The sequence below is a fragment of the Tenrec ecaudatus genome, chromosome 10 (genome assembly GCF_050624435.1).
Source record: "Tenrec ecaudatus isolate mTenEca1 chromosome 10, mTenEca1.hap1, whole genome shotgun sequence".
NCBI lineage: Eukaryota > Metazoa > Chordata > Mammalia > Afrosoricida > Tenrecidae > Tenrec > Tenrec ecaudatus.
Window position 1 is genome coordinate 134,086,304 of NC_134539.1, and position 20,334 is coordinate 134,106,637.

The following is a 20,334-nucleotide window of genomic DNA, read 5'->3' on the forward strand; positions in this document are numbered from 1 at the left end:
ACACAGTCACTGATGGTCAAGGTGAAAGACTCGCGCCCAGTAAACAGGAAGACTGGGCAGCCCCAATAATGCACACAACAAAAGATGGAAGAGGTGACAGAAGATTAATTATCAGTTTGTTGCTAGGACAGCAACCTGAATTTTTAGAAAAGCTCTGTCTAAGGGATTAGAGATTACAGTGCTAGAGAGAGAAGACATATTTTCCATGAAAAAGGGGGAGTGGGAGCTGGCATCAGAGAATTTAAGAAGAAGAAAATGTTTTGAAACTGATTGTGGTAGCAATTGTACAATAGTGCTTGATGTGAATGAATTATGGAATGTCATAATATCTGTAAGAGCTCCCAATAAAGTGAATAAATAAAAAAGAGGGGGTGGGGTGGGGAGAGGGGAAGAGATGCATTCTGTGGTTCTAGAAAGGTCACTGGGCAGGCTGTCCAAAACTTAGCTCATCTAAGAAAGCAATTGAAAATAGAAGGCAAAAACGTGTTTATAGACCTTACTTTAAACATTACACAACCCACATATTTATATTGTGGTGACAGACATGTGAAAACCTGGCTAAATTACATGAAATTAGGGAGGGTTCTTCAAGCTGGATAAATAACTATGAAACTATTGGAAAGAAGAGAAAGTACTGAAATTAGAAACTCAGCCAAGAATACATCTAAAAATGCCACTGATGCCAGATGTTCATTTTAAAATTCTACACCCTCAGATAGTAGCACCAGAGGAGGTCCAGCTGCATTCCTGAAGCGTGCACAGAAAGGAAAATTTACAACAGCGTATAAAGCAGAAGCCATCCCCCTGTGGCTCGAGGGGCAAAGCCCTCATAAAATCAGGGACTGAAAAGATAATGTGTCTTTAACATACCTATAAGTAACAAGGCCCCAGTTCTCCATGGCACCTTCATAAAATAAATACAAACATTTATTGATGTTTATAAATTTTATTCCTCAAAAATCACAAAATTCAAGAAAAACTCTTACAATTCAGCAATAAAATGAAATTTACTTTACCAGCTGCAAAGTCTGCAATAGCAATGAGATCAATTTTAGGTAGAGGATAAGGAACATTGAAGTAGTCCTTATAAAAAGGCAGGGTTTTAGCAGCAACCTATAAAAGCATAAACAAAAGTGTCATGTGGTAAATACTTCATTGTGATTCGGAGAGAAATCCACAAAGGAATCCTGTTGCAGGCCCAAGTAGCTCAAGGCACCAGGACACCGAGCCGCCTCGGGAGTCTACCTCCAAAGGACCTCCTCAGCCCAGGCTTTGTATATATTGGCCCAACTTTACCCCCTTTTAACTTGGTGTGAAGACTATAATTACACTTTCCCACCCGTTTCCTGGATAAACTCCATTCATGTTCCTTAATCATTATCTTATAAACTGTCAGTGCTACCCCGAGGTCGAAATTCCCAGCATGTTATTAAAAATAAAACCAAAGAAGCACAATGCATTTTAGATTAAACGATACATAACCAGACTAATAATTGATCGAAATGTAAATTCCCCAACCTGGAGTTATAGACTGTTGGAACAATCCTCTTCAAGTACATTTACCTCTAACGCAAATTTTCCTTGCTCTGCTTTGCCAACAGGGGTGTAAACACGGACACACACACCATCTTTTGACCTTGTTTCTACAAAGTCATATTCACCCACAACAAATGCCACCAGATATGTAGACATGACAGGTGTTCGAGCAAACTTCACTTCCACTAAATTTTCATCATCGGGGTATGGTTTCCGGTCAATTACATTCTTAGGGGAAAAAAAGGAGGGGAAATTAAACAGAATTACATTAAATATGCTAGGGCGAACACTAACCCCAAACTGTAGGCTTTACTGCCTCTCTTCTGCATGTATTACTACTTATTTCTCTACTATAATTCACCCAGGGCTTTTATTCTGTCAAGCACTTTCCTTTTCAAAGGAGAGTAAGCTGATAAAGCACTCATACCATAAGGAGTTGGGGGCTAAAGTGTTTAACCCAGCAGGAATGTAAATGGAATCAATTTTTAAAAAACTTTTATATGCCAGGGAGTACAGCGATGTAAGAAAGAACTCAATACTTTCAAAGTGAAATAGGATGAGACATTAATCAAAACCAAATGTAAATGCAAAATCAGCCATTTCAAACAAGAGCAGATCTCTGTAGAGTTGTGGGTACCGAGGTTGGCTCTGTGCAAATCACAGAATCCTCCACTTTATCTCTAAAAACAAAGCAAAAGCCCCTGTTGCCTTAAGTTATGGTTGACTCACGACTGTCCGATGGTGTCAGTGTATAACTGTGTGGCCTAGTGCTCCATAGCTGCTTCTCTGAAGTCGGTTGCCCAAGCCCCTATCTTTCAGCAACAGCTGAATGCACTGACCATTTGTACCACCCGTGGACTACATGTTACCTTTTGAATTCTTCATTTCTCTTTGATGTTCTCCTTCCTTCCTCTATTCAAGTTCTTGGTTCCTCAACCTCTAGTATTCTTGCTCAAGAGCCCAAAACCCACTGTGACTGAGGCAATTCAAATGCAAGTGGCGTTTTGTTTTTGGTTTGTTTTGAGGCTGTAAATTTCAAAGGAACAGAGAGCCTGGAAGCCTCATCTATGGCCTTGTGGCTAGCAGTCCAATGCTTATTTAAAAGCACCACCAGGGCTCCAAGATCTGAATTAATCCACTCTGAAGTATAAATTAATATATTAGTTTCCTGAGAGAATGTCATTCTGTCTATCATAAAATTCTCTGCAACCAAAAAGGAGGGCAAGAGTTACAGGCTACTCCAAGGTCGTCCTAGAATACTCTGGGGTGAACAATGCTTACTTGATGAACGAGATCAATGACATGGATGGAGAGAGCATGTTATAGGAACACAATTTGTCAACAAGGTAAATACACTTTATGGCATGCCCATATCTTCTGACATTTAGTAAGAAGCTTGACTTTTTTCTTCCAGGTAATAACTGATTAAACTTGACATTTATATCTCTAAAATATGTAAATAACCCTACCAAATAAGACAAGTAAGGAAAAAGAAAAATAGGGCTTATTGGAAATAAAGAAAACTAACATTTGTATTCCCATTAGCATCAAGAATTGTTCTAGATCTGTTTCTTGTTATTCCATCTAATCAGCAAACTACATATGCTACAAGCTTATTAAAACTTTAAAAATACTTACAGACACATACGTACCATGTTTGATAAAGCTACTCTGTCTTTAGGAACAACCAATGAAACATCAAAAGTTGCTTTGATGGCAGGCTCATCCCAGCAAGGAAAAGCCCTCCGGGCATCAGTAGCCTTAATAAGAGAATATAAAATACTGAGTTAACCTAATAGGCTGTTTCATGAACAAGCCGTTTCTCCTTCATCATTTACTCACTCGTTCACTTATTCAAACACAAGTTTCCCACACCATCTGAAAGTACAGCACTCCTGTGAAACTTTCTATTAATCAAACTGCCATGAAGCAAAGATGAAATTACCATTAATTATTTTTATTAAGAGATCATTTTTATTGGGGGCTCTTACAACTCTTATTACAATCCATACATCAACTGTATCAGGCATATTGGTACATGTGTTGCCATTATTCTTTTCTAGACAATTACTTTCTATTGAGCCCTTGGTAATTACCATTAATTTATATTGGAAAAACTTTTGAGCAGTCCCAGATCCTACTACATCATACCAAACAACACATAAAACCAAAACAATGCTACCAGAAAGTGCTCACAGACACAATTCAAAGCTCCTGTGTCGGGAGCTGAAATGCTGGGCAGGAAGTCCCTGCTGGAAGCCTCCAGCAGCTGGGCACTCTCTCCCTTGCTTTGAGCGCACTCTGCCTCGAAGTAGGTCCCTGCAAACTAATGCCCCATGCTAGTTTCCCTTTGTGCCCTTTTCTTTGGTAAAAGCAAAAATCCTCTTTGGCCCTCTTCCAGTTAGTGAAAAACAAGTACCAAGTGCTTGTCTTTTGTAAAAGCAGAGCAGTGTCAAGCGCACTGTGGGAAATGGGGGGATTCCAGCGTATACTTTCTACTTGGTCCAGGCAAAGACCTCAGTGCTGACAGCAAACAAAGCACAGTACTTGCTGTCACCACCACCTCAGCCCTGGCCGAGAAACAGGTACAGATCTTAATTTGTAGTGTTAAAAAGTTAGCATACACTTTAACACCTTTTAAATTGTTAAAAATACAATTATGTTGATGTTTCTAAAACATTACAACATTTCAAACATAACGCAAATGGTTTCATCAATAATGCTTATGCAACACAGAGCACCGGAGAATCAACAAATACACTGTCAGGATTCAGAGCTGGGAAATAGGAGAGGTTGTTTCTATGGTCTTTATTTAATTAAAAAAAGAGGGAAACTATTTTCAGAGTCTTGAATGTGCTTTGTTCGTTACCTGGAATGGCAGCAGTGGGCAAAGAGCATCACTATTAACTCAAACAGGTCATTCGGTTCATGCGATGCTCACATTCCACACACAAAATTGCCCCCATTTGATCTACCTCAAAGGATCTTTTTCTTAACGCACAATAAAACGCAATGTTTATGGGCGGGGGTAGGAAAATGAGGAGCTGATATCTAGGGCTCAAGTAGAAAGAAAATGTTTTAAAAATGATGTACAAATGTGTTGGATACAATGGATCTATGTCTGGATTGTGATAAGAGCTGTAAGAGCCCCAATACAGTGATTTTAAAAATAGGCAACATTCACCTGAAGAACACTCCCACAGGTATACATAAGAGAGATTCAGAAACTTAAATAGACAAAACATGGAACCAATGTCAGGGTTCTGTCTCAGGAAAGGAAGTGTCAAAATGTGCAGCAACGGGAGGAAGCATGTTTCTCGGAAAAGGTTTTCTCAAAAAAAAAAATTGGAAAGCTGTTTGTACAAAGAAATTAAGTTATGAATTCCATCAAATAATAAAAATGAAGGGGCTTTAAGAAGTTTATGGAAGATGAAACTTTTCTTGTAATTCTGTTTTCCACAAACTTTTTCAAACTCCTTTAAGACATCTAAAAAATAAGAGTAAAGTACGCCTAGGCCCAATGCCACTGAGTCAATCCTGACGCACCCAAAAAAGCAAATTCACTGCCAGTGACTTGATTCCAATTCCTAGTGACCCTAGAGAACCTAGCAGAACTGCCCTGGTGGATTTCTGACAGTAAAGGTTAATGGGAGCAGAGAGCGCCCCTTCTCTCCCAGAGTCGCTGGCAGGGTTAGAAGTGCCACAGGTACCGGGCTAAACCCACAGCATCAGAGATTTCTTAAGTATCAGGAAAGAAATCCTAGCATAAAAGACTTTCAAGTGAGGCAGCAGCAGGGGAGAAATGAGCTGATGCTACAGAAATGAATGGTGTAGAGAACAAGATGGAAACATTTAACCATCAGAGGACAAAGCGATGAAAGCGAACACAGATACGTTGGAGGCTCAGACACCCGAGCTACTCTATTATTAAACTAATGTTCTTCGAAAAAAGGCCAGAAACCACATTTAGAATGAGGAAACTGCTTTATTAATGACACATTGGAACATGAAAATGTCAATTATGCAAAACTAATTAAAAATCTAATAAAATATTTACAAATTTTAGGGCCAAATAATTTTACAAATAACCGAGGGCGGGGGGGAGGGCAAAGCATGTTACCTACAAAAGGAGAAAAAATATCATAGCTATGACTATTCCCTTAACAAAATGAGATGCCAAAAGCTTTTCAACGGTAAGGATACAGTTGAACAAGGTGAGTCCTCAATTTATTATAGCAAGAGAGGGCCTATATCACAGCCAACTATGGAGTATCTCCTCTGATTCTGAGGGAGGACCAAGAAAGCAGGATTCACGCTAGAGGAGTGGTTCTCCACCTTCCTCACGCCGTGAACCGTTCAGACAGTTCCTCATGTGGTGGGGACCCCCCAACCATAACATGATGTTCGTTGCTACTTCATCACTGTAATTTTGATACTGTTATGAATCTGGTGACCCCTGTGAAAGGGTCGTTCGACCCCCAAAGGGGTTGTGATCCACAGGTTGAGAACACCAGCTCTAGAGAATGCTTTCAGAAACCAAGGGCAATTCTACAAGTGGATATTCTCAATTAGCCTTATCTAACAACAATTTTAAAACAGAAGGAAACTTCAAAATATAGGCCAAAGAGACCCTTCTGATCTGAGGACACACACACAAACGCACACCCACCACCACCATCACTGTCTGAGACTGTCAATCTTTATGGAAGCACATAGTCTCATCTTTCTCGCTCACAGTGGCTGGTGGGTCCAACCCACCACTCTTGGTTACTAATCCAATGCTTAACTCACTGCACCTCCATTAAGAAAATAGTTAATAAGCCCTCACTTTAAAACCAGTAACCTCCAAGAGGAATGCGTTCCTTGTATCAGTTTTAAGACACAATAACGATAGCATTTGCCCAAAAGCAAAGATGACAAAACAGGAAGGAGAAAAACAGACAAAAGGAAATGGGGGACCCAGGGTAGAAATGAGGAAAGTGCTGACACACAGGGTGTGAAAACATGACCGGTGTCACTGAACACTTTATATACAAGTATTGACAGGGGAACTTTGCTGTGTCAACTTTCACCTAAAACACAGTGAAAGCAATATAAAACATAAAGCAAATAAAATAGAATCCTTGAAAGAAAAATACTCCAAGTAGTAAATACAATCTAAAGTTCAAGGCCATGTCAAACAAACAATCCAGGGATATGGGCATGGATGCCATCAGTTGTTTCCATAGTGAATTGCTATTCATATGGAAAATTACAGAAAAAAATCCAAGTACATGTAACACGTGAAAGCACCGCAATTAGATTTTAAACTAGTTTTATAACTTGCAAGGACTAGAAATAACAAAAATCAAAAGAAAACAACGGTGATATAGTAAGATACAAGAAATATCAAACCAAAGGAATGCTATATATCAGCATTAGTATTAAATTATGGAAAGTCAGGGAAGTCAACACTAAAAGAATGATTCTAATGAATAATTACAATTTTAACAGTTCGAAGTGTAAAAGCAATCCAGGTAATTAAATTCTGTCCAAATACCTATATATACCTAGTTCCCAACCTGCACCCTCATTCCCTCTTTCCTGGAGAAGGATATAACTTGGCTGAACACAAGGTAAAAATTCCAAAATTATGGTAATAACCATAGCTAAAAACGCCTGGCTTGAAATAATCATCCCAAACAACAAAATAACCATCCCTGCAACCAATGCCGCCTTTCTCACAATGCTGAGATTCTAAAAGTACAGTATTTGAGACAAACAGTCTTACCTCAAACTGAGTGACCGCAGCATAGCGCACCTCTCCAGAAGGGGTGGTGTATTTACTCCGATAGAAACCTTTCATTTTGTCATTCAGCTCGCCAACAAAATCTATCTTCAAGGTTCCTGTACCTGTGAGGGAAGATAAATGAAGACCAATTTTACAGAAATGCTAAGTGTAAGTTATGGAACGTAAGGCCTCAAGATACTGCATTAGATTAAATTTATAATGTTCAAATCATTCTTCTCTCAAATACTTCTGCAATGGAGCCACCATGTTACTGTAATACTTAGAAAATCAGCAATACATGAAGATTAAAAAACAAGTAAGAAAATGAATTAACACTAAGTATGTGACCCATACGATTACATATACTAAAATTCCCATATAAATATTTATAAACTTGGAAGTAGGTCCCTATTTTTTATGAGGAAACTGACAGACTGAAGAGTTTACTAACTTGTTCAAATTCACACAATTAGGAAATAACAAGGAAGGAATAAAAATTTAGGCATATGCTAATCCAATATTCATGCTTTTCTGTCAATTACATATTACACTTCATTTATCTTTATCTCTTAGCCAACTTCATGCATAGGAAAAGAAATGTAGTCAGTTACTCTAACATTAAGACAAGAGAACATTAATTCAATCCAAAGAACATGAATCCCATACTCTATGAAGATTTGATCAGCAACAGTGCATAAAACCAAGTTTTACAAATACCTCAATGATGTGAAACCTGATCATATTAAAAATGTTTAAAGTAAATTATTAAACATTGATAAAATATAACCTGAATATGTATTATATTCTTATAGAAGAGTAAACCAATTTAGACAAAATATGAGTTGTTTGTGAGTAAATGTACTTTAAGAAAAGTAAAAAGAATATTATTATTATCCTCTGGTCAGTTGCTGAATTGAGATATAAGACAAATCAATGATCCAACTCTACAGTTTGCAAATCAAATCACACAAAAACAGAAAAATGCTCACTCTAATTGATCATTTTAAAGTGCCTATTTATAACAGTGCCTACTTATAACAGAATCTAGTGTTTGGGAGTCCAACAAGTCAAATATCTACTACAACTATACAACAAAGTCTGTCTCTGAAGTAATCAAACTGATTTTTTTATGTGCCTCAACTGGTTCTGAAAGTGATTGCAAATTAAAAAGTCAGTTCCCTGAAGCAAAAGCCTCACTGAAGTGACAAATTCTTCAAGTAATTATGAGGGGGCCTAGGACATACTGCATAACACAACGAAGTACACTTGTGGTTGCTGGAATATGACAGTGTTTTCTTAAATAAAGGAAACAGACTGCTGGGTAGTAACTGTAAATACAGAACCTGAAAGGCTGAGTGGAGGAGAGAGGAATAAAGGGTGCCTCCTTAATTGGGGCAGGTGTCCTTTTAGGAACATGATAGTAGAGAGACTCTACTTGAAGGCGCAGTTCTTGCTCATCTCCCTGCACTGACAATGCCCCAGTGGTACTCATAAGGGTCTCAGGGGCTTGTCACTCAGAAGCGGATAACCTATTCCTTTCTTTGCAGCTTGTTCCCTGTATGGAAGAGCCACTGAAAACTTTTCTCTTTCACCGTGGGAAACTCTGCTGGTATCTGACATCCCAGTGACTTAGCTTCCAGTATCATAGCAACCCAGTGTAACAAACTGGCAAAATGGTGTGTTTAAAACTGAGGAAACTGTAATGTTGTAAAATCTGGAATAGATCTTGAAATGCTTTAATGCGAAACTTAAGGAGCCTGCTAAAGTGTTGCAAAATCAAAGATCTATTTATATGAAAAGGGAGAAAAATTTTTAAATTTTCAAAAAAAAAAAAGGGAGCAAAAGTTTTTGCTTTGGTGTCGCTTCTTATGACCCTTATGATTTTCGTTCTTCAAAGGGTTAATACTTTCTAGTTTTTCTCGATAGTAATGTCACTCACTGCAAAGACACTAAATCACCAATTCTGAGGTTGTTAGCCTTCAAAATAATTATGGTAACCTAACCACTGCCCTAGAATGTTCCTAATTTCAGTTTTACTTGGCTGTTCTAGGTGCCTTCCCATTGGTGCTGAATCAGTGACCCTATGCACAACAGAACTAAGAGCCACTGAGTCCTACACCATCCTCACAATTGTTCTTATGTTTGAACCTATTGTGCAGCCACACTGTCAATCCATCTTCTCAAGAGCCTTCCTCATTTTCGCTGTCTCTCTACCAGCATGATGTCCTTCTCCAGGGTCTGGTCTCTCCTGGTAACATATCCAAAGTACGTGAGATGAAGTCTCACCATGCTTGCCTCTAAGGAGGACAAGATTTGCTTGTTCTTTGGGCAGTCCATGGTACTTTAAGTACTCTTCATCAGCACTATAATTCGAACACATTGATTCTTCTTGGTTTTTTTAAATTCAGTGTCCAACTTTCACATGTGTACGAGGCTATATGATAGAATAATTGTTATATTTGATGAGGCCTCAAAGTATACTCAATCAGAAGATCACTTTTAGCCTAGTAACATTTGAAAACACTACAATTTCATTCTTAAAGAATGACTATATAATTTTGACTCAAAGAACATTGGGGAAACATGAAAGTCAGACTTTCAATCAAATTATTCTATTCTAACTATATTAGCTAAAATGCAGTGTTTTAATAATGATCATTTTCCTATTTTTATTAAAATTTAATGATTTAGGTTGCCTGCAGTAAAGTCCTTATCAAGAATGAAACCATTCTTATATAAAAGACGCAGAATATTATGTATAACATGACATATATACTGTATATACTCGAGTATAAGCCAAGCTGAGTACTAGCTGAGGCACCTAATTTTACCACAAAAACGGCATTTAAAATGTGTTGAACACCTACCTAGCTGGGTCCCCACCTAAGGGTGACGATGGTGGGCCTAGCGTGGCCTAGACTCCTCTGGAGCTGGTTCAGGCTTGAGCTATGCCTGCACACATGGTTGTAAAGTAATGTTTAAGAAAAAAGGGCCTTTGTTTTTGGTCCAAAAAATATGTTGAACAACTTGGCTTATTCACAAGCATATACAGTGTGTGTGTGTGTGTGTGTTCTTACGAGCATATTTATACACAGATGTTTTTAGCAGCATGGCTTAGTTTGGGAAGAATACAAGAAAACTAGTTGCTTCTGGGGAGTGGAGCTGAGGGAGGAAGACCGCAATAGAATAGCCAACAAAATTTCCACAATGCTAACTTTTGAATTTCAAAATACATACATATACGAGGGGGTTCCAAAAAACAAACGGATTTTTGTTTTCAAAGTCATGTACTTAAATTTTTTTTAACAAAACCATCTTATTGCCTTATATTTATCAAATCTGGGATCCTATTCTTTGAAATATTTTTCAAACTCATCTGTTTGAATAGCTGACAGCACCTCCCTCATTTTTTTCTTCACTTCTTCTATGTTATCAAATGCTGTACTCTCATGTCCCTTTTTACTCACGGAAATAAAAAGAAGTCAGTCACATGGAGCAAGGTCAGGTGAGTTAAGTATGTGGGGCAAGAGAGGAATGCTAGCTTTTGCCCAAAACTGGCACACTGAGGTGGCTGCGTAAGCAGGTGCATTGTCAAGATGGCAAACCCAGTCCCGTCTGCCACAAATTAGATCTTTTTGTCACACACTGTTACGCAATCTTTCCAGAACCTCAAAATAGAAAGCTTGATGAACAGTCTGACCTGGTGTAGTGAACTCCAAGTGCACTACAAGTCAGCAATTTTGTCCATTTGGGAAACTGATGGGACATCCAGAAGGAGGTCTGTCCTTGTAAGCTGTGTTCAACATCACAACAGTTTCTGCAGCATTTTTCCTAAGAAGGAAACAAAACTTCATAGCCGCACGCTGTTCTCTTAAATCGGCTCTCACAAGGTTCAAGCGAAACTGCTTTTTATGAAAAAATTCACTGTGACCAGAGAGAACCTACCCAGGCCCTGCTGCTGGATGCAGTAACTCCGAGCGAGCTGCTGGATGATTGCCTAGCATGAAAAATGCATACTATGAAAACTTCATTCAGCCCAGCACAATTCTGTTTTTTGGGGGTGGGTACCCTCTTATATATATTCTTAACTATCTTTAATAATTAAGAAAAATTATATTATATAATATTTTCAATAATCTTTAAGAAGAGAGTGTTGGTTAAAAGTGCAGATTCTTGAGATGAACTGCTTGGGTCCAAATCACAACTCTGCCAATTAAGTTATGTGACTTTGTGCAAGTTAACTTTAGTTACTTGATAAAGGGGAAATAATTGTGTATGATGCACTTGGAACAGTAGTTAGCACAGATCAAGTGGTCAATAAAAATTATGCTTAAAATTTTGTAGGTATGCAATTAACTGTACATGTGACAACTGCAGTAAAGGCAAGTGTTTTGTTACCTATATATTCACAATGCAATGAAAAAGAATATAAAATATTTATATTACCCACGTGTATCTAATTCACAGACACATATAAATCATCTGTAATGTTAAATTAAAACAAAACAAAAACCCCAAACCGAGTGTGTGAGCCCCTGTAAGGCAGACTAGAGCAGGTCCACAGTGTGCCAAGGCAATCTTTACACAGACAGCAGACTGCCATTGGGCCTGGTGTGCTGGTCTTGAAATCTAGGGTAGGGAGTGTAACACCATCCATACAGAAGCTTGAAATGTGTCTTTGTGATTTGGCTCTGTCCCCATCCCCGAGCTTCTGCCCTTGGTCAGGGTGATAACATATTACAGATAGCGGCTGCTTTTTCACGAAGGGTCCTGGAATGAGAAACGTCTGAGCCGAGCAGAGGACCACAGTTTGTGGCGTGGCTGCCGATGATCACCAGCAGTCTTTGTGGCCAGCATGTAAGCAGGAAATACTTGTTGAAAGCCACTGAGGTGTGTGATGCTATCTGTGGATTATGCATGCATGTATAAAATGTACACATACACTTATGTAGGCACAGAATATTTCTAGAAGAATGCACCAGACAATGGAAACGAAAGGAGTCAGAGGAGGAATTTCTATTTTCACATTTTAATTTTTAGACTCCCAACCCACCCAGTTTTTAAAATTATAACATTTACCATTTCAACCATTTTTACATGTTCAATTAATTTGGTGACATTATTGTTCACCATGTTGAACATGTAGTAGAAAATTTCCAAATTTTCCTTACCCTGAGCCACAAACAAGGTACCTTAATCACTGACGCCCCTTTTCCTTTTTGCACTCACCTCTGGCAGTATACTTGCCATTCCAGATATTCCAGAACTGAAATGACACAATCTGTCCTTCTGTGTCTAAAATTTCACTCAGCACATTTTTAAGACTCATGTGTCCTAACATATATTAAAACTTTTTGGACTGTGTAGTATTTCATTGCATACACACACACACACACACACACACACACACAGACACTATAGTTTCTTTATCTGTTGGCATTTGACTAGTTTCTACCTTTTATCTATTGTAAACAGTGCAACAATGAGTACTAGTGTATATCTACTTGTTGTTATTAGACCCTCCCACGGTCTGTGCACAAAAGAACAAAACCTGCCTGCTCCTATGCGTCCTCATAATTGCTCCTATGTCTGCGCTCAGTACTGCAGTCACTGTGTCAATAAATCCACCCTGTTAAGGACCTATCTCTTTTTGCTGCCCCTACTTGACCAAGCATAATGTCCTTCCTTCAGGGACTGTTTTTTCTTGACAGTATGTCCAAAGCATGTTAGACTAAGATTAACCATCTCTGCCCCCAAGGAGCATTCTAGCCGTTCTTCTTACAGCCAGACAGACTTGTTGGTCCTTTTAGCCATCCACGGTACTTTCAATATTCTTTGCCAGCACAATTCAACTGCCTCGGTTCTTCTTTGGTTTTCCATAGTGTCCAACTTTCACATGCATGAAGCAAATGAAAATTTTAACACGGCTTGGGTTAGGCACACCTTAGTCCTGAAACAAACAGTCTTACTTTTCAATACCCTAAAAAGGTCTCATGTGGCAGATTTACCTTATGAAGTGTTTGGATTTCTTGATTGTTGCTTCTATGAGCATTGATTGTGGGTTCAAGCAAGACAAAATTCTTGACAACTTCAACCTTCTCTCCATTTATCATGTACCTATTGGCCCAGTTGAGAGGGCTTTGGTCTTCGTTACACTGAGTTGTAATCCATATTGAAAACGGCAATCCTTGGTCTTCGTCAGTCAGTTTCAGGCTCTCCTCCCTTGCAGCTAGTAAGGTTGAGCTGTCTGCACATCACAGGTTGTTAATCAGCCTTCCACCAATCTTGACATTGAATCCTTATTCACATAATCCAGCTTCTCTGATGATCTGCTCAACACACAGATTGATTAAGTATGGTGAGAAGAAAAAACCCTAAAATACACATCTTCATGACTTTAAACCATGTAGTGTCCCCTTCTTCTGTTGCACAATTGCCTTGGTCCATGTGCAGAGTTCTGGGATTCCCATTCTTTCCAAGGTTATTCAGTTTGTTATGACCCATACAGTCGAATGCCTTGGATTAGTCAATAAAACACAAGTAAACGTATTTGTGGTATCCTCTGCTCTGAGCCAAGATCCACCTGACATCAGCAATGACCTCCTCTTCCATGTCCTCTTCTGAATCCGGTCGGAACGTCTGGCAATTCCCTATCCATGTACTGCTGCAATTCCTGTTGGCCTTTAGCAAAATTTTATTTGCATGTGATATCACTGATATTGTTCAACAGTTTGTGCATTCTGTTGGGTCACCTTTGGAATGGGTATAAATAAGGATCTCTGTCAGTTGGCCAAGTAGTTGTCTTCCAGATTTCCTGGCATAAGTTGGTATTTTCAGTGCTTTGTTAGCTTATATTTCCATTGGTATTCCATCAATTCCTGGATCTTGGTGTTGGTTTTGGCTAAAGCTTTCGGTCCTTCAGCACCCTTAGTTCTTGCGCATGTGCAGTGGAAGCTCGACTAGTTCTTTTTGATATGGTGACTGCATTCTTTCCACCTTCTTCTGATGCCTCCACCAATTATCTACTTCGGTCCTCATTTTCCAATCTTTTGGGTGGATATGTATCTAGGAGTCCAACTGGTGGATCATACGGTAATTCTATGTTTAGCCTTTTTTTTTTTTTTTTAAAAAGAGTATTTTATTGGGGGCTCTTCCAGCTTTTTTTAAAAAAAGCATTTTATTGGGGGCTCATAGAACTCATCAAAATCCATACATACATCAACCATACAAAACACATTTGTACATTTGTTACCCTCATCTTTCTCAAACCATTTGCTCTCCACATAAGCTCCTGACATCAGTTCATTTTCTCCCTCCATCCCTTACAGCTTTAAATCATTTATTTTATTTAATCATTTTATTGGGGGCTCATACAACTCTTATCACAACCCATACATCCATCGAGTCAAGCACATTTGTTCATTTGTTACCATCATCATTCTCAAAACATTTGCTTTCTACTTGAGCCCTTGGTGTCAGCTCCTCATTTTTTCTCCTCGCTCCCTGCTTCCCCCTCCCTCAAGAATCCCTGATAATTTATAAATTATTATTATTTTGTCATATCTTACACTGTCGGACATCCTCTTCATCCACTTTTCTGTTGTCCATCCCCCAGGGAGGAGGTTACATATAGATCCTTGTAATCGGTTCCCCCTTTCCACCCCACTCTACCTCCACTGACAGCTCTTATAACAATCCATATATTAACTGTATCACACTTATTTGTACAGATATTGCCATCATTATTTTGAAAATATTTACTTTCTATTTGAGTCCTTGGTATTGGCTCCACTTTGCTCCCTCCTTTCCCCTTCCCCTCATGAACCCTCCACTTTTAACTTTTTGAGGAACCAAATTGTTTTCCTCAACAGTGGCACCGTTTACATTCCCACCAGCAATCGATGAAGTTCCTAATTTACACACTACACACGGACATTTGTTATTTTCATTCTTTTAGATACTATCTATCTTTGTGTGACGTTCTTTCAATTTGCATTTCCTTAATGACTAATAATACTATTTTTTCATAGTTATTTGTATACTCTCTGGAATTGCCTATTCAACTTCTTTGCCCAATTTTTTTATTGGTTTGTGCTATGTCTTGATTGTTATGTTACAGCCTTTATAAATTCTTATTATAACTATAGTGAGCTACATGGCAGAAACTACACATTTCATCAATTTCAACATGTATACTTCAAGTTGTGCAAACATTTTTTACCCTCTTTTTCCAAATTCTCCCACTGCCATTAATGTACACTCGTGTATTCTAAACAAAGCCCCCTCTGTTCCCCTCCTCCCCTTTTTTGGTAACTCTTAATTACTTTTGGTTTTCTTTATATTGAATTTTTCATTTACTGTGTAAAATACTAATAAAGCATTTGTCTTTTGTTTGTGTTCACTTCCTTTAATGTTCCTTCCCATTTTGTAGGTTGTCTCTTCACGCTGTGGATAAAATCCTTTGACGCACAAAATTGTTTTTCCATTCTTTTTTATTTTTTAAACGCTTTATTAGGGGCTCATACAACTCTGATCACACTCCATACATACATCAATTGTGTAAAGCACATCTGTACATTCATTGCCCTCATCATTTTCAAAGCATTTGCTCTCCACTTAAGCCCTTGGCATCAGGTCCTCTATTTCCCCCCTCCCTCTCCAATCCCCGCTCCCTCATGAGCCCTTGATAATTTATAAATTATTATTTTGTCCTATCTTTCCCTGTCCGACGTCTCCCTTCTCCCCGTTTTCTGTTGTCTATCCCCCAGGGAGGAGGTCACATGTAGATCCTTGTACTCGGTTCCCTCTTTTCAACCCACTCTCCCTCTACCCTCCCAGTATTGCCACTCACACCCCTGGTCCTGAAGGTATCATCCGCCCTGGATTCCCTGTGCCTCCAGTTCCTATCTGTACCAGTGTACATCCTCTGCTCTATCCAGACTTGCAAGGTAGAATTCGGATCATGATAGTGGGGGGAGAGGGTAGGGGGCAGGGAGAGGAAGCATTTAGGAACTAAAGGAAAGCTATATTCTTCATCGGTGCTATATCACACTCTGACTGACTTATCTCCTCCCCTAGACCCCTCCACAGGGGATCTCCAGTGGCCGACAAATGGGCTTTGGGTCTCCACTCTGCACTCCCCTGCCCCCTCATTCACTGTGGTTAAGATTTTTTTTGTTCTGATGATGCCTTTTACCTGATCCCTTCGACACCTCGTGATCACACAGGCTGGTGTGCTTCTTCCATGTGGGCTTTGTTGCTTCTGAGCTAGATGGCCGCTTGTTTACCTTCAAGCATTTAAGACCCCAGACACTATCTCTTTAGATAGCCGGGCACCATCAGCTTTCTGCTGCCCATCAGCTTTCTGAGCCACATTTGCTTATGTACCTGTTTGCCCTCAGCGATCGTATCATGGAGGTGTGATGCACAAAATTTTTATTCAGTCCAATTTATCTCTTTTGTCTTTGTTGCTCATGTTTTGTGTGGGGGTGTGTGTCTTATCTAAGAAGCCACTGTCAGAAACTAAGTCCTGAAACATTACTCTTCTGTTCTAAAAGTTTTATGATTCAAGGTCTTTGATCCGTTTTAGTTTGTTCTTCTGTATGGTAATATACCCAAAACGTACGGGGGTCCAATTTTTTTTCTTCTGCATGTAGAGATTTGGTTGTTCCTGTATCAATTGTTTAAAAAATTGTTAAAATTTTATTCCATTGGTTTATATGTCTTTCATCATACCGAAATTAGATTGTTTTGCTTATTATAGTTTTAAAGCATGTTTTGAACTTGAGAAGTGTGAGTTCTTGGTACTTTGGTAGAAGGCCCATCTACCTTGGCCTTCTTTTTCAAGAGTACTTTGGTATTTGAGGCACCTGATTAATTCCACACAAATGTGAGGACATGCTATCCCATTTTCACAAGAAGGCTGTTAAGAAATTTTGATAAGGATCGCACTGAATTTGGGTAGTATTGCCAACAGTATTAAATCTCTCACTCCATACACACAGGATGTTTTCCCATTTATTTAAGGCTTTCTTTCATTTCCTTAAGCACCTTTTTAATACTTTTCAGTATATATTTCTTTCACCACTTCCCTGGCAAAAATCCAACTGTTTTTTTATGCTCTGACTCGGTATTTTTTTAATGCACATTCATGGCTATCAGCCTTCATCAAATTTACAATTAAAAAATTGAAAACAAAAACATGCTCCTGACAATAAATTTTTTAATTCTCTTCTCTCTCTCTCTCTCTCTCTCTCTCTCTCTCTCTCTCACACACACACACACACACACACACACACACAAAATCCTAGTAAGAAAAAAAGCAAATACCACTAAAGTAAAACTTTAAAACTTTTTTTTTTTTTTTTTACAACCTCTGCCCTATCCAGCCCTGCAAGGTAGAATTCGGATCATGGTAGTTGGGGGGAGGAAGCATCCAGGATCTGGGGGAAAGCTGTGCTCTTCATCGGTACCTACCTCGCACCCTGACTGACCCATCTCCTCTCCTAAACCCCTCTATGAGGGGATCTCCAGTGGCCGACACTTGGGCCTTGGGTCTCCACTCTGCACTTCCCCCTTCATTCAATGTGGTATATATATACACACATACATATATATATATACATATATATACACACACACACTCATATTCTTTTTTTTTTTTGCATGATGCCTTATACCTGGTCCCTTTGGCACCTCGTGATCGCACTGGCTGGTGTGCTTCTTCCATGTGGGCTTTTTTGCTTCTGAGCTAGATGGCCGCTTGTTTATCTTCAAGCCTTTAAGACCCCAGACACTATCTCTTTTGATAGCCGGGCATCATCAGCTTTCTTCACCACATTTGCTTATGCACCCATTTGTCTTCAGCGATCCTATCATGGAGGTGTGCAGTCAATGATATGATTTTTTGTTCTTTGATGCCTGGTAACTGATCCCTTTGGGACCACTCGATCACACAGGCTGGTGTGTTCTTCCATGTGGGCTTTGTTGCTTCTGAGCTAGATGGCCGCTTGTTTATATTCAAGCCTTTAAGACCCCAGTCACTATCTCTTTTGATAGCCAGGCACCATCAGCTTTCTTCACCACATTTACTTGTTCACCCACTAAAACTTTCTTAATTTCTAAAATATTTTTAAACTAAGGCAACAGAACCGTCAATATAAGAATTTTGGAAACTAGAGAAATTTCTTTTTAATTTTTATTTAAGTCACCTGAATTATGTCAACACTGAGATAAAAATCAGGCATCTTATGTGTACCTTTTCTGGGACATGATTCATCACTATTATATTCATATACATATATATATCTAAAAATGATGGCGAGGAGGCCTAGTGGGGTTTGATCAAGTGCAATGTATCTAAGAGGAATTACTGAGAGCCAAGTGGAGTGTGAGCATGATAGTGGGACAGGAAAAAGGTGAAAGGAAAGAAAAAATAAGTAGGAAGCAAAAGCTATTTATAGATGTATAGCTATAGGCACGTATAATGTAAATATATTAATTTATAATGAAAGAGATAGAGGCCAATGTGTGTGTGTGTATATATATATAAAGAATTAAGATAGCAGATGGACTTTGGACTGCTAATCAAGGCTTCCCTAAACACAATAACACTTTGTTCTAATAACCTGGCACTCTTTGATATTCACCTTCCCGACACGATCACAGAAGACAAAGTGAGTGTATAAGCAAATGTGGTGAAGAAAGTAGATGCTGCCCGGCTATCAAATGACTTAGCATCTGGGGTCTTAAAGGCTTGAAGCTAAATAAGCAACCATGTAGCAGGGAAGCAAATAAGCCTACATGAAAGAAACACACCAGTCTGTCTGTGTGACCAGGAGGTATCGAGGGGATCAGGTATCAAAAGATCCAAAACAAACAATTATATCAATGTGAACGAAAAGGGTTGGAGTGGAAACCCAAAGCTCACCTGTAGACAGTTGGACACCCCCGCCCCCCACACAAGAGTTACAAAGAAGAGGCAATTCAACCAAGGAGGCACACCTCACTCCTCTAGTTCCTGAATGCTTCCCCACCCCACTACCCAGACCCAGTGCTGTGGGGGAGGTCAGATGCTTACAGACATCCTCCCTGAAGACAGTCACCAGACAGGCCTGTGGTCATTGATTTGGTTCCTGTAGGTGGAGTTCACACCCTAATGGCACCTAACAACAACATTTACAGGAACAGAAAGTCACCGCCTTATCCTATGGAGCAAATGGGTATGTTTAAGCTGACAGCCTTTCAGTTAGCAGTCAAGCACTTTCTTCATTGTGCCACTGTGAGAAGATAAACTTCTGTTCATTAAAGTCACCCACTTATATTGCTCTTATAAAGTAGCACTAAGAAACTAAGAGAAAATAAGCAGTATGGATGTAGGCTCCAGCTAGTATTGTCAAGGCAGTCACTCATCCAGAATTCCCACCCCTCACCCCTCTCCAGGTTACACGACAACCAAACACTGGTAACTGTTGTTTGGGGATCTCTCATTACTGGAAGGCTAAATATCTTCTTCTATGTTTATTAGCTATTTGCATTTTCTTTCCTGCACATTATGTGTTTTATTTCATTTGTTTATGGTCCACTGGTGGCGAAGTAGATTTTATATGGTGTCAGCACTTTGACTCCACCATTACTCCTTAGAAAAAAGATAAGGTTTTCTATTCCCGTACAGATTTATAGCCTCAGAAACCCAAAGGGCTCTATGAGTAACTACTGACATTGAGCCTGGGCTTTAGGGGTTTGTCATTTATCAAAATCTCAATGCTTTACAGCTATTGCTTTGTATATTATTTCTTTCATTATGTTAACCACAGAGAGATTTCTTCTAACCCAAAGGTTAAGCATATTAATTTCTATTTTGATGCCTAATAAGAGTAACTTATCAGTATTTTCTTAGTGTCCTCACTAGCATCTAATCTCTGATTGTGCATCAAAATAATCTGCAGAGCATCATTTTATAAATACAATTCTAAGTCCTATATTTCAGAGATATGAATTCAATTGGAAAATGGATGTAGTGTAGAAAT

The 20,334-nt window shown here is 39.0% G+C and overlaps 1 protein-coding gene across 1 annotated transcript in view; it reads right to left on the reverse strand.

Moving 5' to 3' along the window:
* The window catches only part of NPEPPS (aminopeptidase puromycin sensitive), an 88,844-nt gene that overhangs the window by 24,253 nt on the left and 44,257 nt on the right, over nt 1-20,334 (reverse strand). The window contains exons 4-8 of the mRNA XM_075561716.1: nt 7,307-7,428; nt 3,189-3,296; nt 1,564-1,764; nt 1,017-1,113; nt 871-904 (exon numbers count right to left, since the gene is read on the reverse strand). Coding sequence (XP_075417831.1) covers nt 871-904; nt 1,017-1,113; nt 1,564-1,764; nt 3,189-3,296; nt 7,307-7,428 — 562 coding nt within the window. The remainder of the gene's footprint in view (nt 1-870; nt 905-1,016; nt 1,114-1,563; nt 1,765-3,188; nt 3,297-7,306; nt 7,429-20,334) is intronic.